The 18,228-nt window shown below is 40.6% G+C and overlaps 1 protein-coding gene across 1 annotated transcript in view; it reads right to left on the bottom strand.

The window, feature by feature from the left end:
• Positions 1-18,228, bottom strand: part of LOC306961238 (dolichyl-diphosphooligosaccharide--protein glycosyltransferase subunit TUSC3-like) — a 51,253-nt gene that overhangs the window by 14,403 nt on the left and 18,622 nt on the right. The window contains exons 2-6 of the mRNA XM_079553904.1: positions 17,071-17,240; positions 9,413-9,530; positions 7,355-7,495; positions 6,221-6,361; positions 6,060-6,149 (exon numbers count right to left, since the gene is read on the bottom strand). Coding sequence (XP_079410030.1) covers positions 6,060-6,149; positions 6,221-6,361; positions 7,355-7,495; positions 9,413-9,530; positions 17,071-17,240 — 660 coding nt within the window. The remainder of the gene's footprint in view (positions 1-6,059; positions 6,150-6,220; positions 6,362-7,354; positions 7,496-9,412; positions 9,531-17,070; positions 17,241-18,228) is intronic.

The raw sequence follows: 18,228 nt of genomic DNA on the forward strand, positions 1-18,228 counted from the left end.
TATACTTTAAAGGGACTATAGGGAGTTTAAAAATGTTAAAATTATGTATTTTCCTCCCCCTACATGTTCCAGCCATGTCCTAATGTGTAGAATGAGCCCAGACCTGTTCACCACAACTGCCTCTAAAATCCTGCACTGTCACTCAAAAAGGTGTCACTTTGGGTCCGAATCGCCGTCATGCACGAGCTTAATATAGAAGGTGCAGTTACACGTATGGCCTGAGGTGGCAGTAGTGAGTATAAAATGGCCAACTTGCATCCAGCCCCTTTAAGACAAAATATACACTGGGGACACAAGTTAAACCATTTGTTATTTGATCAAAGCCACCAGACATTTTATTTTGAAAGGTTAACGCAATCAAAACCTAAATATCATTGTTTGAATTTTAAGGTCAACGCGTCAAGAAGTGCTCCTCAAGGAAAAAGAGTGTATGCATACTCTAATTTGAATATACCGACTTAAAGTCATGCTTATATTCGCGCATAAAACAGCTAATTTGTCAGGCCTCAGAGCGCATTAGATGTCCCATGCAATATGCACAGAAACATTTACAGTCAGAATGCCATGGGCCTATCGCGTCACTTGAGGGGATATGAACATGCAACGAGGGAACAGGGCCCAATCAGTTACATTTCCATGACCAGACTACATAAAAACAGAACAAAAACAGCTACACAAGAGAAGAGAAGAGAACTCAAGCCACGTTTCAGTCTAAAAAGTTGAGCATAACAGAGTAACCAGTTATTATGTTATGCAAAGCACCGCTGGGTAACCCTAAAATCAGAAAGACTTGTTTATTCTAACCCTCATGAAATGTAAATGAAAAAGAGCTCACGAAAGAGTGTCAGGTTCAGCCAAACTCAAAGACTGCAGTAAGTGTCTGAAACTAGCCTGGACCCGAGTTGGTTTTTTCCCCTCTTTTCCAGCGTTTATTTTCACTTGGTTCCAAAAATGTCACAATGGGCTATAACACAACTCCAAATGTAACACAGATGAGCAGAGGCACTTAAACACATGACCCTATAATTGTGAGCGCAGTGTGTGGCAACGCAACATCTGAGGCAATTTTAGCATCCGAAATGTTACGCGTTCAAAACCTACCAATTTTGATTACTGCACTCACACTTCAACTCATTTTTCAATTTATTTGGACTTGAACTTAACCTGAACTTTTAAACTCCAACGCTGTTGAATCGAGGAGAAGAGCGGCTGGCGGACCACGACGTTTGTACAACCTTTTAACAACATGAAGGTTGAAACCAAACTATCACAGCCGTACTGGGGCCTCAGTGTTGGCCAGATAACCTTTACAAATCACTGTATTCCCCGATCACCTGTGTGAGTGTAAACATGTGCAAAAGGGCAGGGGCGGGAGCTAATGAAAAAGAAACACAAATACAAGAGCTATGGTGTAAGGTACGTAAGAGTGGGGAGGTGAGACTGAGGGGAAAATAGCCTCCATAAAGAGCAGTGATGTGAAAGCATATTTGGCATATAGTAAGCGTTAAGTACCAAAACAGCCAGGTGTACAGGGGCGCCTCATCAAAATGTAGTAAGGTCAAGATGATATTTATTAAAAGGATAACACACATTTAAAAGGATTTTGAGGCTAAATTGAAATACGGTTAAAGTGTAGAGACGTACGAGTGTGGTATTTCTCACTTCTTTTTAATCTATTTTAGGGATGCAGGTGATGCTTTGAAATCTCATTAGTGCTCACTGTTTATGCAGCTCTGTGTTTACACATTCCGCGGAGAGTTGGGACTAATTACGCAGGAGTGGATTAAAGTCGTTTAAAATAAGTTTTTAAAAGCCCGTCTTTTCATTTTTGTTTATTTATTTCTGGAGGGGTGACTGCCTTGGTAAAATGAAGCAACCCTAATTTGCATCTTATGGGGCTAATAATAAGCAGTGCTGCATAAAAAAACTCAACACAATTACTGGAAGTAGTCAGAAATGGCAGACGGACAAAGCATCCATTTTATTTCTGGAGAAATGTTTCATAGTTGTGTCACATTAAAACATATATTGGAGTGTTATTAGTCCCTTTTCACCATGTTTTACTGAATGCATGATATCCTTCTGAATCCAGCTCAGCACTGCCATACCACTAATAACCTTAAGGGAAAAGGCCACCGTTTATCCATATGAGACATGTTCTTGCCTGAGCTTAGACGATGTTGATGCTTAACTGTGCTCTCAGTCACGCTCAGTTAACTATCCAAGTATAGTTACACAAAATTAAACATGTCGATTTAACTGTCAGTCAAAGTTCTCCTAAGATGTTATCACACCTTACAATATACGATCCCTTTAGAAAATGGACATGTTTAATTTTATGTATCTATACTTGGATCATGTAACTACTCACATAACTGTATGTAAATACGGAAAACATGGAAGAGCTTGGTCGCTTCTAACTTCACCTTTGTTTGGTCCCATGAGAAGTGGAGGAGAGGCTAAATGCTAGGGATGCACCAATCCGATACTGGTATCGGATATCGGAGCCAATACGGAAAAAACGTTGATATCGGGTATCGGCTACAAATATCCGATACTAGTTTTGGCTGCATTAGTTTCAACCTCCGCAAACAAATTTTTGATCGCCGGCTAGCATCAGTATGCTAAGTAGCCTAATAAATTAAAATTGGCCACTGATGAAGCCAGTGTTTGTATTTTAGTTTAAGAAATAACTGATCTGACATATTTGTAATGATCAGATCACTTCATGCGAGTACATATTACAAGAATATTTAGTGTAGAAAAGTTCAGTGATCCTTGTTAAATGTATATCCAAGGGTTTATCACTAGATATAATTGATAATTGACCCGTAAAATCATGACAATAATATATGACTTTATTGATGTTAAAATGGAGAAAACAGTCAATTATATTTTTCACTCAGAGAAAGCCACTTTTAAGAAAGTGGTATCGGTAAATATTGGTAGCTAAAAAGCTGGATCAGTGCACCTCTTCTAAATGTCAACATCTTTGGTCTTTGTGCGTGAGCGCACACACAAAGATCAGACAGGTACGCATCAACTAGTCTAAGCTCAGGAAAGAACATACCTCAGAATGGAAAAATTTATAAAGAAACTAAATTGAATTTATTATATGACTAGAGCAAGGCCGCATCATTTTGGTTAATGTAACAAAAGTTTTCTATACTCCATTTCCTTGTACAACATCTTCACTGTAGGACTTAGTAAACAATCTTGACCTTTCCTCTCTATTCTATTGTACAGCTTCTTGAGTGTTGAAGTTTTCTGTGGCTTTTTGCAGTTTTCCTGCTGCTGTGTAACACATTCAGGAGTAAACCACAACACAACAGAGATGCTACACCTCCAACCAGGTTGATTATTACAGCCTAATGGGTTCATCAAAAGAAAGAACTGTGTGAGATCGGTGAAGTCATAACAACATGCGGTTATGGGGTCAAATGAAAAGGCTCCATGTAGTAACACAACATGCAGTTATTCCGGTTGGTGCTGTGTTTGAAGGTGAGTTATACTTGTTGCCTTGGCATGAATGGTGAGTCTCAACCGTTCAGAGTGGCACAGATTTATGCTGTAATCCTTCCCAAGGTCTTTGTAACCATACACCAGTCGGGGTGAGGAAGTGACATTCACAGAGAGAAAAATAGAGGTTCTTCTTTTTGGTCGAGAAAGGAAATAACAGGGTCTAGACGTGTCCAAAAGGAGTCCTTAACTGCATTCCCCCGCTCATAACCAGTAACATGCCAGTGCTCTATTTGGAGACCGTGTGAAAAATCGAGTAAAATGTGAAAGGTTATGGGTAATGCTGTGATGGCCGCTGCCAATAGCATATGAAATCAGCTGGAAAAGTCATCAGTTTTGAGGGGAGAGGTGAACGTGAATGTGAAAGTCAAGAAATGACGGAAATACATTTGCCACTTCGTTAACTGGGTTGTGCTGGAGGTATTGTGAGAGCTAGAAATGAGTTGAAAAATCAGGTACTCCACACATAAATCATGATCGGGACAAAGCCTCTGTGAAAATCGTGATAGAATTCTTTTCCCAATATTGCCCGTCGCTTATTGTGCCGTACTAGACCATTCCTGTGTGTGTGTGTGTGTGTGTGTGTGTGTCTTGGTAAAAATGACATAGCAATTTTTCCTTGGCTGCACACCGAGATGCTCCCTGCAATTTCATCTGCTCGCTTGTACCATTCGTCAGTTGGCAAATCCCTTCAATAGAGTCCACCTGGCCCCGCTTGCTCATCATTTTAGAGGAATTACACTGTCTGGAAGGCAGTGAGAATAAGAGGGGGATAGAGGGAGATTATAGAGGAGGTGTGAAGAAGTAACACAAAGAGCAGGGCGAACAGGGACGATAAGAGAAAGATCCCAAATATCCCTCGCCCGGTTCTAGCCGTTCAAGGTGTGAAAGAGGCCAAAGGGATTTAAGGAGGGTGTAAAAAGGTGCGGGTGAAGCAGATGGAAAAAGCAATGCTCCGTCTACTGTGCTTTTTTTGCTGCATTTTCATCCTCACTCACGTCTCGTTTTTGTCGCCCTTATGTAACTGTTTTATTGCTTTATCATCACTTTTTTGTCACTTGTTTTGTCGTTTTTTCATCACTTTTTTGTTAGGTTTTTGTTGCTTCTTTAACGCCTGTTTTGCTTGCCTTTTCATCCCCATTTGATAGTGATGGGCAAGTGAAGCCTTGTAACACTTTGAGGCTTTCCTGTATGCTTTGAAGTCTCTGAGCCGTTTCATTCTCTTTGCCCTCTTGTGGACAAACTTTATTATCGCGACTTCTCATAAACATGACTGACACACAATCATGTGGAAGAGAAGTCCCCCCCCAAGCAATCCCCCATCCAAAACAAAGCTACAGAATCCAAACTACAAATACACTACATTATTACCATATATCTTCATGAAAACCTCTACAGTAAACGACATGTCAAGAAGCACCCTCCTCAACCTGTATTTGGGTTCTAGAAGTTTTTGTTGTATACCGAGCAAAGGCAGCACACTGTCCTACTGATGCGCATCTGGGCAAGAATAATGGCTGTAGAGGAAGTGAGTGGAAACGCGTGAAGAGAGATACTGAAATAACAGGGACAGCCAGAGAGAAGAGGAAGGAGCTCAGAGTCACAATATGAAGTAACAAAGGATAAGAGCAGGAGCCATTTGTTGTGGAAGAGACTGCAGAATGACAGAGCCAACGGAGCCTGACGAATTGAGTGGTGTTTAAAAGGAGCGGATTGGGAAAGGAAAGGGGGGCCCAGGAACGGGCTGTGACACTTTGTTTGTTGTTGAGTATTTTCTCTTTCCTTTCACTTGACAAACGCCTTTATGCGAGTGTGTGCTCCCCGGTGATTTGTATTTGTGCATGTTTGGTCGAAATCACAGCCACTATGCCTACAAATGCATTCCATTTTTTCAACACTGCATGAGCACACTGTGGTCTGTGTGCTCCTATGTATAACAACACAAATTAATCAATACAAAGCTTTATGTGTGTAGGAGCGAGAGGTTACTTTGAACACGCAGCATCTGAAGGGCTGGCTCTTTCTACACTCTGAAATACTGAGATACTGTATAGTTTGATCAAATTATTAGAGATATTTTATTTTATTTTATTGACCTTTATTTAACCAGGATAGTCCCACTGAGATTAAGCATCTCTTTTTCAGGGGAGTCCTGGCCACAGAGGGGAATCTATTGTACATGTTTTTAGTGGTAGGGGAAACCGGAGTACCCGGAGGAAACCTACGCAGACACGGGGAGAACATGCAAACTCCACACAGAAAGGCCCCGTCCAGGTGGGAATCGAACCCGGGACCTTCTAGCTGTGAGGCGTGAGCGCTAACCACTGCGCCACTGCGCCGTAACACAGTACAACTGGTGAAAAATAGCTCAACAATCCCAAAGCTAACTTTTCTGGGAGAGGGACTGTGATTATATGATGAAAACAAAGAAAAGAATGGAAAGCAAAAACACTTAAGAAAACAAAGAAAGAAAAAGAAGAGGATAAAAACAATACGAAACATTAGACACACAGTACATGTCACAGAGAAGCAAGGCGTACCACTTGTCCGTTCTGAGGGTTTTTGTGAGCGTAAGGGGGGCCTCGGATATGGTTCCACATCTGACCGGATGTCATGGCAAACACCACACACTGCAACACAAGACAGCAAAATTAGGAAAAACTAAGGACCAAACCAGCAAATGACATTCTAAAGGCATTACCAGTGCAGCCATGGCCCATCCAGTTTTGTTGTAAATGAATTCCAGGTTGTTCCTCCTCAGGTACAGCAGCCCTCCGACCAGAGAGACCAGCAGCGCGAGGGCAATGGTGCCCGAGTAGTTGGGCGGACGGAAAACACGGATCTGCAGCAAAGAGGTATAAAATTAAATTGTGCAGAATTAGGTTTCAAACATACACTATATTGTAGGAAACAATGTTATGTTTGTGTGAATAATTATTGTTCACATGTTTAAAAGAGAAAACAGAATTGCTTTTTCCCAAAAAGTTGCCAGTCTTCCCTCAATGACTACTTGTGACATGACTTTACAGACTGCTTCACTGTTTCTCTGTGTCTCTAACTGGTTCTTTTTTCCATGTCCTTTTACTTCCAGTGTTCATGGGGTACAGCCACATCGAAGCAGCTGAAAGCATGCACTTAATGTAAGTGCTCCTTTGCACCGTTTCTGAAAGGCAGCCATTGAAATCCAGATCAATCAACAGGATGTCAGCAAATGCTTGGTCTGCCTCTCTTGCTACTGCACTGACATGTGCAGTGGATGAAGCCCCTAACAAGTAGAGGGAAACCTCCACTATTCAGTGAATGATTGAATGATGAGTGAATGATGACCTGAGTAATTTTAAACAAAATATACCCATTTTGTTGGAGAAGCTTATTGATATAACGTTTTTTACATTTAAGTAGATCAACTCAAAGTGAAGCCTGTACACAGTATTACTGTATGTACTGTAGTTTTTATGCTGCTCAAATAAAAAAACAAACCATAGACTCAGTAAAATCTACAATTACGGCATCATTTTATCAAACGTTCTGAAGCATCATCTTCGTTTACCCAGGTTTCAGAGCCTATTGGTCTCACTCTCATCATCTACTAACAATCGCCATGCTCCTGGACATAGTTCTCATCCCGTAAGACATATTTTAATAGAAATAGAAATAATGATGTTTACATAGTTCTCTATTCGACACTCAAAGATGATGCACATGTCATTATTCATTCACTCTCCATTCTCAGTGGTACGTTACTATCGAACCAATGAACTTCTAATTTCAAGACAATCAGTTGAACCACTGGCCAACATTGAATTTCTATTACAGTAAGTTCATGTTTTTGCACCTGGACATCTGTGCGGTCAGCAATCCACTTGGCCAGCTGTTCTGACGCAAACCCGATCCTCTGCAGGTCAAAGGTGTCGGCCCGCTTGGGTTTTCCTTTGGCCGGGAAATGCATGAAGGTCGGTGCACTATTCATGTTTAACTGCAAAGGAGAGCAAAAAGCTTTAGTCACATGACCTGCACATTGACAGTAACACGTAATGGCTTCCTATTTTCCCATCAACCGCCGTTCTCGCACAGAAACACCAAGGCCCGATTAGCGCTAACTGGTTGAATTGGATTTTTAAACGAGGTTGATTATCCCATTTTGTGAAATTTTCCCCATCCATCTTCTGTCCACTCCTTTGATTTTTCGCTCCATGTTTCACAGGCATTTAACTGCACCTCCCTGAGCTCCCTGCAATTATCCACAACAATAAGTCAACTGGTTTACTGTTCTCCCTGGATACCTGTGGATAAATAGGAGAAAGAGGAGAAAAGAGGGGGGATGAACAAGGACCAAAGGCATCTCTACTTGTCCGTTTCCGGGTCGTGGGGGCTGTTGGAGCTGCCCAAATCACTTTGCACCAGCCCCTTATGGCTCCTCCTGCAGGTGGTGGGTCCACGGAAGGACAGCCTCATGATTCTAACCAGGCCTGTTGGTCTCTCATGAGGGGCTTCTGAACCGCTCTTTGTCTGACCCGTCACTTAGGACCTGTTTGCCATGGGAGACCCTATCAGGGGCACGATGCCCCCGACAACAGAGCTCCCAGGATCATTCGGGTGCTCAAACCACTCCACCACGTTAAAGCAGTACTAAGTAACGTGTTTACCTTAATAAATCCTTTCGTAGTCCCTGTGGGGGTAATACAAGTGTTTATGGGATGATTGGAGGGTCTTTCATCTCCCCCTGGTGTCTCTGGCCAGAAAACCATGTTTGCAACTTGACTGCCACCGGTCCGGAGAAAGCAATACACACTAGTGGAATCACGAAGAAGAAGCTAACATGCTAACGGGCAAAGCTAACTGCGGGCAAACGTCACTTTAAACAGTATTTACAGCCAAGTTTGAGTGAAAAAAAATCTTTCCATTGTTTAATTGGATGCACAGTAACCCTCTCTCCCTTCGCCTTTCCTGTCAGCGTAGTATTTACTCTCCAAGACAATTAAAAAGTTAAAAAATTGTAACATGCTACTACACCTGCAGTTGCGCTTATGGCCTCTAGGGGGAAGAGTTACTTAGTACTGCTTTAAGGTGGCGGTTCCAGGAGGGAATTTACAATAATCTTATACTGAAATATTTGTACTGAATAATGTCTTGCCATTTGCTCTTAATTGTGTTTTAGTCAGTGCTCGTGAGATAAGTTTTTATCTTTATCCAAAACATTCCCAAACATGAGCCTCCTATTAGGACCCATGGTTGCTGCAAACGACTCTTTAAGGCTGTTACTCTATACAAGCCGCACACACGGCTCATTTTCATCACTGCATAGACAAGTGAATCCAGAGACAGGAGCTTCTGTGATCAGTGCAGGGGGAGCGTGTAGCTGCATGGCCTGGGACTCTGAATCAAGTGATTCGTGACATTTTTAACCAGACTGAGAAAAAAACAAAAGCACATGGTGGAGCCGCTCCATTCACTTCAGTGGACCATCAGTGGACATAGACCAATTCACGTGCCTCAGCGATTTGGAAATGCGCTGTGTAATATGGCGATAAAATTGCAAATGCAATTAATTATTCAGCCCAATTCAGCAGTAGAAGAAGAAACACCAAAGTGAACAAAACAGCGTGAAGAAAGTGTAACACTGCAGGTGCCGTTTTAACAAGGGAACAGTGTTATAACACTGTAAAGAGGTCAAACTCTCGTTGCATAATTGTCTCCAGATTGTCACCATTGTTTCATTTGCACTTGTCCTACAGTGTCTGATCTTAATTTCTTCACAATGACAGCAATAAATAACAAGGATATGAATAACTTGCATTATAGCTGCACGTTTATGATCATATTTGACCTTTTTGATATATGAGCCCGTTAAGGCTCATATATACTAATCTGAAACATGAGATACAAGACTCACCTGTTGGAAAACGTCAGCTCCCTCGTCATAGTCCACCACAGTGAAGAACAGCTTATTGGAGAAAGCGGAGGAGTAGCGCCATGAGTTTGCCAGCACCTGGTACTCCTCATTGGCCTGCCTATAATGACACAACAAAATGCACATTTTAATAGTCATACACAAAACAAAATGCCTTGTTTGTCACAGCAGTCAGGTAAAATGTTTCAAAAGATAATGACCCTTACTTCACATTGACCGCTTCAACATATGATCAAACAGAGCAGACAGAGACTGAGGGAAAGTGGACGATATCCTTGTAACACATGTGAACTTGGAACTTTTTTTAAGATCGTTGACAGACCACTATGAGCATGCTTTGAAGTTGGCCAAATCAATGGAAAAAAGATACTGCTTCTGTCCATATCCTTGGCCTCTCTGTGAACCACAATATGCTAAAAACAGGCCATTATCTTGTGAACTCATCATTCTTTGACTCGTGTCGATGGCAGCCGGCTGTGACATTGCGCTTCATGTCAACAGCCTCTTGTATTGGCTTTAATTACAGAGAGCCGTGTGTCAGCATCAGTTATGAGCTTGGCTGTTTTACATTGTTATCTCTGCAACTGATAAAAAAAAGTACTGCCTTTGAAGTGCCTGCCATTTGGAAAAGTCAGCAGAGACAAAGTTGAAATTGTGGCCAACAGACTCAAAGGGATTACAGTGGCTCCTGAGCTGTCAAGGTGTGGATTTGCGTGTAATTACTGTGATAAAGAGATGTTAATCTTGTCGTTTTGGCTCAATCCTTGCAACAGATTTTTTAGGAAAGAGAAATGCAATTACTAGCTTTTAAAATCCAAGATATAATCCAGACCTGAATTTGAAAGAGACGTCGCGACCCTCGAAAAGGAATGACTTCTGTGGAGTCCCATTTTACAAAACTTTCTTAATGTTCTATGATAATGACTTGTCTAAATGAAGGTACTAAATCATTTAATAAAATAAACTATAATTTACCCCAGGCATCCGCAACCTGTGGTGCTTTTAGAACCCTGCTCATGTGACTCCTTGGTTTTCTAGTAGTAAAATACATTTGATAAAGAACTGGTCAGAGTTTTGAAAGGTGTTGTCCTGGTGAACTACAGGGTCAAGTCCACACATCCGCAGGAATTATGCAAATTAAAACTAGCCGCTGCTCTTCAGATACGGATTTTGTATTCTATGGGGAATGTTGGATCCAAAAGTGGCAAAACTAATTCCTCTCTCACCGCCCTGTTTCACAACTCATTATGAATTTGTAATGACTAGGGGTGTCATGATAATTACTACAACGATCAATAACAGTTAAACAATGTATTTTTGGGGTCGATATTTATTGTCTATACATTTATTAGCATTTCCCCCCAATTTTATCTCTGTAAAAGCTTTACTTTTAACTGAAGCAAATTCAGTCACATTATATTTCATGTTTATTGCAGCTTGTGTGGTGTTTTAGGATATGACTATGCACTTTAAGAACAACATTTTTAGCATCGTAAGAGTCAATATTATCGTTTGTCTCCTGCCTCATATATCGAACTTCAAATGTGTCATTGTGACAGGCCTAATACTGACTTTATATCAATCGTATATAGCCTCTAAACTTAGCTTGTTCAATCAACCAGTGGGTCATCCAAAGCAAAAGGATAGTAACAGATTTAGTGCTGAAAAAACATAAATAGAAAAATCTGCATTTCAGCTGCTGATTTCACATTGCATATGATCAACAATAGAAAGCGTTAACGTTTTAGGCTTATTTCAGAGTTATCCTGGTTTTCTTGCTTTTAGCTCAACAGTTTCTTAGCAACAATCTGAGGAAATTGCAGCAAACCATACATTTGCATCAAAGTCCGATTCGTTGTTGTTTAACATTTACTTCCAATGCAGTAAATTCCTATTGCCCGCTTCTTGACTTTTCCTTTCCAAAGCAGTAACCTAATTTAACAGCCAAATACTCACTGTGAAGCACTCATGCTGTTTTTATTTTATTTTGTTTGGTGTAGAACAAAAGAGTTTAAAACACTGATGAAGTATAGAGCACCCCAGCGATTATGCCCCCCTCTTCAGTGTTCTTAAAGCTTACATTAAGGTCACTGTGTTGCATTTATCTTCATCTTTTTGTTTCCCCACTGATGGGAGACTCTCACAAAGATGTTAATGAGCAAAAAAAGCAAGCAACACACAGCACCTGAATACATTATGTTTCAGACTTGGGAGTTAAAATTACATAATGCATAAGGAAGAGAAGTGCATAGACACATAAAGAGCGAGGGAAGATGCAGAGGGATGCTGACATCTGTGATAAATAGAGTATCTAATGAGAGGGCTGATGAAGGAGAAGAGTGAGTGATTAGGGGAACAGGCTGGGTCATGGCGCAGAAGTTGATTACATGATCTAGTGTAGCTGGACTTTCACACAAGAGGATATGGATCAGCGGCTGCAACGCGCAGTCTGGCAGGGGCCAATGCTGGGATCATCCCGGACTTGTTAATGGGGATTATATGTGCACTTTGAGGAATTTATGGTTGTCTTATAATAAAAGGATGATTGAAATACTGTATCTTACACTGGTTCACAATCACATTGGTTTTGCTCTATTAAGTCGTTTTTTTTTTGCACCTTGGCCAAATTTTGCCGAAGAGTATTGTCTTTATTCTGTGTTCCATCCTGCAGGCATGAAAACGGGTCAGGGGTGAAATTCTTTTTTTTTTTATTCCATACCTTAAATCATCAATCTGATGCATTTTGAGATGCATTCATTGCCACCTTGGGAGAGCTGGAGAAACTTAAAGGAATAGGCCACCGTTTTTTACATACTGAGATATGTTCTTACCTTAGCTTTGACGAGTTCTATAGGACCTGTCTGGTCTTCACCCGTGCCTTCAATCACGTAAACACAGCACAGACGACGTTAGCATTTAGCCTCTCCCCCTCTCCACTATAGCTCCAAAACAGGTCAAGATAGAAGCTACCAAGCTTTTCCACGTTTTCACTATTTAAATATGGTTACGTGAAGTGCTATACTACAAAGTATAATTACACAAAATTAAACAATGTGGATTTTCTAAGTGGATAAAAGGGGGAACTATATTGTAAGGCGAAATAATACCAGGAGTGGTTCGAAATCCACGCAGTAATATCTTCATTTTACTGCGCGGATGCCGGATTGCGCGCGACCGGAAGTGTCAGTACAACGGAAGTGCCGAGACAAAGCAAAAAGAGGCAAAAGAGGGCGGGGCGGAATAAGGTGAATAGTGGAGAGGGGGAGAGGCTAAATGCTAACGCCGTCTGCGCTGTGTTTACGTGATTGAAGGCACGGGTGAAGACCAGACAGGTCCTAAAGAACTCGTCAAAGCTAAGGTAACAACATATCTCAGTATGTAAAAACGGTGGCCTATTCCTTTAACTTCAGCCATGAGTCAAAAATATTATGGCCTCCTTACTTAGGCTGGCATGAAATGGCATGCTAATACTGTCACTGGGTCATTTACAGTGTATGAGGCACACTGTAGTAAGGGCACACAAATGGTTTAATGCATAACCTTCAAAAGAGATGGTGGACATGCTGTAACTCGTCTACTTTTCCATCATTATTGACAGACAATACAATGTTATGTAGTTCAGATTTTAATAAATTTTATTGGTAAAGATAACCTAAAACACAATACAGTGGTTTCCAGCATTATGAATATATTTTGAATCTAAAAGTTGATATCTCTCTTTTACTAATTCTACTAGTTATGTAAGGGATAATGTATAGAACGCTGGTCATTATCGGGAAAATAAGCACAGACAGGGCGAACCGGACCCCGACGCGAAGCGGAGGGGTCTTGTTTCGTTCTATACATTATCCCGCTTATTATACGGCCATTTGCCAACTGAACACACACAACATAAACTTCGTACACTTTTATGAAGGTCGAAAGGTTTATTTAATGACTTCTGCGACAAATAGTTCCCAAAAGTTTGCGCGTTGCTCGGCAACGTTTTGCTAGGCTAGAAGCAGCAAGGCTAGTAGCTAGCCTAGCTACTTAGTTGAAGGCGCAGTTGGAGAGGAGGAATGGTGGCGAATCTCTGGGTAAAGTTGAAAGTCAGACTCACGCTAACTTCACGAGCGATTCCCCCAACTTCTCTTGCAGTGACGGGGACAGAGATAGTGTCCGCTACTACGTACGCGCGGAGTGATATGAAAGCACGAACTCCGTTGCCATTGGCAGCGGTCATTATTTTTTTCAGAGGTCCTTTATCAGAAAATAATGACCGGTAGAACGTTGGGAAATCCCATTCAAATCAACGGAGCGTTCTACTTACGTTGTGAAGAGCCGTATAATAAGTTAATTTAATCATTTGAGAACACTAACCGTTGTACAAAAAAAAATAGCCCCCAATACAAAAATATAGGCCTATATTTTTTTTATGTTAGAGCTTTGTAATTTGTCTTTTAAGCTCACTTCAAAAATGTCTAGCAGCTACTCTCTAAACCCAAAACAATATCCAGTAAATACCCTCCGAATGGATGTTATTTTAACGAAAATGTCACTATACACTGCGTTCCAAATTATTATGCAAATTGGATTTTTGTGTCAAAAAGGTAAAAAAAAAAACAATAATAATGAAACTCATGGATGGTATCGTGTCTTCGGGCTCTATGAATCACTGACATTAATCTCAGAGACCTGGGATAATTAGTTGTCGGGTTAAGCCCAGTTAAGGGAAAAACTACTGAAAAAGGGTGTTCCACTTTATTATGCAGATCATCATTTTTAAGCAATATGGCAAAGAAAAAGGGACTTTCTGCTGATGAAAAGCGTGAAATAGTTGAATGCCTTGGTCTAGGTATGAAAACCTTCGATATTTCATGAAAGATTAAGTGTAATCATCGTACTGATAAGAGATTTGTGGATGATTCAGAGCACACTCCGTTTTGTGCAGATAATGGCACAATATGGACGGTTTCTGCCAGACAAATACATCAGATTATTAGAACAGATGCCACAAAGCAGCATACAGGTATTTGAAGCTGCTGGTGCCTTTGGAGTCCCCCGAACATCAAGGTGTAGGACCCTCCAGAGGCTGCAGTTGTGCATAAACCTTCTATCCGGGCCTCCCCTAAACGGTTAATTGAATGCTGATGAACAGAAACTGCTGCAGTGGCTCAGAAATACATGAGGACTCATTTTCAAACAGTCTTGTTCACTGATGAGGCCGTGTAGCCCTGGATGGTCAACTCAATGGAGTAGTGGATGGTTGGTGAATGACCACAATGTCCCAACAAGGCTGTGACGTCAGTAAGGAGGTGGCGGAGTCATGTTTTGGGTCAGAATCATGGTGAGAGAGAAAATATGTATAGAAAAATATGTGGAGTTTTTGACTGACAACTGTCTTCTATGCAACAAAAAGAAGAGCTGTGCTTTCCCTAACAAAATCCTCTTCATGCATGACAACGCACCATGTCATACTGTAAAGAATACCTCTGCATCACTGGCTGCTATGGGCAAAAAAGGAGAGAAACTCATGATGTGGACCCCCTCTTTCCCTGACCTCAACCCTGTTGAGAACATTTGGAGCCTCAACAAAAAACACTTCTATGAGGGTGGGAGGCAGTTTTCATCCAAACGGCAACTCTGGGAGGTTATTCTGACATCCTGCAAACAAATCCAAGCAGAAACTGTCCAAAAACGTACAATTTTAATGGATTTAAGAATTTTGAAGCTGCTATCACACAAGGGCTCCTATGTTAAAATATAACTTGACCTGTTAATATATTTTTGATTGAAATAGCTTTTGATTTTAGTAAATATGACCTCCTAATGCTACAAATACAACAAATGACCATTTTCAGTTAACTACAAGCTTTAAAATGTATTGAAACGATGAGTTGCATAATAACTTGGAACAGTGGATTTTGAGGTTTTTACTATATTTATTTTTGAAAAAAATACTGTTATCACTAGGAAATTTTTTCCACCACATTTAAATGATCCTCTACCAGGTAAAGACTTAAAAATTATGCTGACTCTCATTTGAGTTGACAATTTAGAAAATCTTAGAAAAATGTCATTTGCATAATAATTTGGAACGCAGTGTATATATATTATTTCCCTCAATGGAGTTTGTTATCACAAAAAACAATCACACGACCTGATTAAGCTTCTATTGCTCTCATTCACGTAACTTTTCCTCTGCCTATCTCTCCCTCACGTGAGTGAAAGAGGTGTAGCTTCAACGCGACTTGCCAGAGTTTAGAGTAGGTAAACTTTGACGGCACTACGATGTTTCATAATTACATTCACTGATCCGCAGTCCAAAATCACAGATATTGCCCACACCTTTTTCCTGCCTGATCCTGGGGCCTGTCTGTCCACATTTACTGTAGCGGGACACTGGGATTGGTTTTAAAATAATGTTAATTTGTGGACTTCAAATGAAAACTACAAAAATAAAGCAACTCCCAATATAAACAATGCAGTGGAAATCAATAAAAAAAAAATTTAATACAAACAAATTCACTTCGCACAAAAACATTTTCAGATTCTGCTAAAATGTTCTAAAACAGTAAAATATTTTGGGGGAATTTTCAGTGCAAAACTACCTCGAAAGGCTTGAACTGACACATTTGGCCTCAAATCCACTGGTGGACCGGACACTGACAGTTGTGACCAATCAACCACGATGCAATCACCAGAAATGGTTTTCACCATTTCTCCATCTCAGGAGAAACGACCTGAGAGAAAATGCCAAGAACAAAGGAAGGCAATTTTGAGGAATATAAACTATGAAACATATTTTGAGTTATTCCACCCCTTTATAGTTTAATGCCTTCAGTGAGACTCACAAAATGTAAATAGTGTCGAAAATGAATGAAGAAAAGCCGATGAATTAAAAGCGTTTCCAAACTTTTGATAGGTGCTGTAAATCATTTTGTGTTTTGCAACCCTTCTTTAAGTTACTAGATGCAAGATTCCAAGATTACTTTCCCAGTCCAGCTGTGGAGCTCTCCGTGGTGCTGAAAGCTAATACAGTAAGGCAGCAGTGTCAGGTGTTTGCCGAAATCCAGCTTCCTCGGCAGGTCTCGCGGGTCTCATATAATGTAAACAAAAAAAATATTGAGAAAACTTTCTCCAATAAATTAATAACAATGAGCTCTGATTTTAAAATAGTGCTGATTTGGTCAAAAGCCTGACATAGTTATAAATAATAATGGCTTACACTTGTATTGCGCTTGACAAGCCTGTGTCACAAGTTTCTTACATTACACTGCAGTCATTATTCAGTCACTCCACACGTGATTCCTGCTGTAATGGTGTTTGCCTATTCATGTGGCGGTGCTACGAATTAAAAGGTTTTCATTTGAGTATGATACAAAGCTTATTATATAAATGTCCTGTGAAAGCTCAAATAGTAAGCGGCTAATAATGTTGTTTTTTTTGCATTGCAGTCTTAACCTCCAATTTTCCTATCATAAATAACTATTATTTTTAATCAAATAAACTTTGCATGCTTTGTGTAGCTTTAGTGATATGTTCAGACGTGCCCTCATGATTAAAATTTTGCCGTGACCTGTGACATGACATGAAACGGCCTCTCCTTTCTGTGAGAGTTAGTAACAGGAAGTGGAACAGGTGCATCCATGGACATGTACCTGCACACAGAGCACTGTCTCTGAGGCTGGAGAGCCGTGAACATGACAATGACTGAATAGTTTCTGGGAGGGGCCTTCACAAAGCGCCGAAACTTGTCCCCGTTCATCCGAATGACGGAGCGACGGGACGACCACTCCATCATCTGCTCCACCTTCTCCGACAGCAGGTTCTGGACAAACACAGGAGGGAAAGACAAAAGTGAGCATCAAAAACCTGCAAAATTGTTGTTTTGGGCGATCGTCTTTCTTCCTTGTTGTTGTTAACAATTAAACAACTGTTACCACAACACTGCAATCCATGATGCAGCATAAATTACTTTTATAGTGCCTTTGAGAGTCAATTAGGGCTACGTAACATTAGAAAGTACCAATATTAGGGATGGGAATCGAGAACTGCTTGAGCAATCCATCGGAACTGAATGTCTCCTTTATTAACGATGCCTCTTATCGATGCCGTTTTGCACTGCAGCCTCTTCATATTATAAACCTGCCGGCCGGAGCCACTATCCACGCGCCACTTTCACTTCATCACAAATTAAAGTCTCCGCTGTTTTAGGATCCCCGCTGCATGTAGGAATGAGTCCATCTGAATCTGTCCTCTATATACAATTAGAAACGTGCGCACTGAAGAACCAAAACAATGAGCATATGCTGCCAGAAAAACGCCCGGATCATTCAGAAACAAGTGCACAGAGGAGAGGACAAGGATATCCTTCAACCCTCATTCACAAAAATAGAGGAAGAACAACCTGATTAGGTGTTCGATGTAACTCCTTCTCTGAACACTGGCTGCTGCACCTTGAAAGAGTGTCTCCCTTCCCATTAAGATAAGATAAACCTTTTCATTTAATAACCATTGTAAATTTGAATAATAGGATGTTACAAGAAGCATGCACATAGTTTTATCTATTTGGAATCATTAAGAGAATCGACTGGATTAATATGATCAATGGCATTGATAAAAACTTCAATTCCCATACCTAACAATTAACACGGCGGAAAAACAAGTGAAGGTAAAAATACACCGGGAAATAATACTCTAGTTTTGCTCAAATAAATATTTATAGAACTCATGAACATTATCATTCTAGTTTATTTTGCAGACACAGTATTAATCGTAAGTAGTGAAAAAGTTCAGATTAGGGCTGCAACGATTAA

This window comes from Gobius niger, assembly GCF_951799975.1.
Source record: "Gobius niger genome assembly, chromosome: 3".
Lineage (NCBI taxonomy): Eukaryota > Metazoa > Chordata > Actinopteri > Gobiiformes > Gobiidae > Gobius > Gobius niger.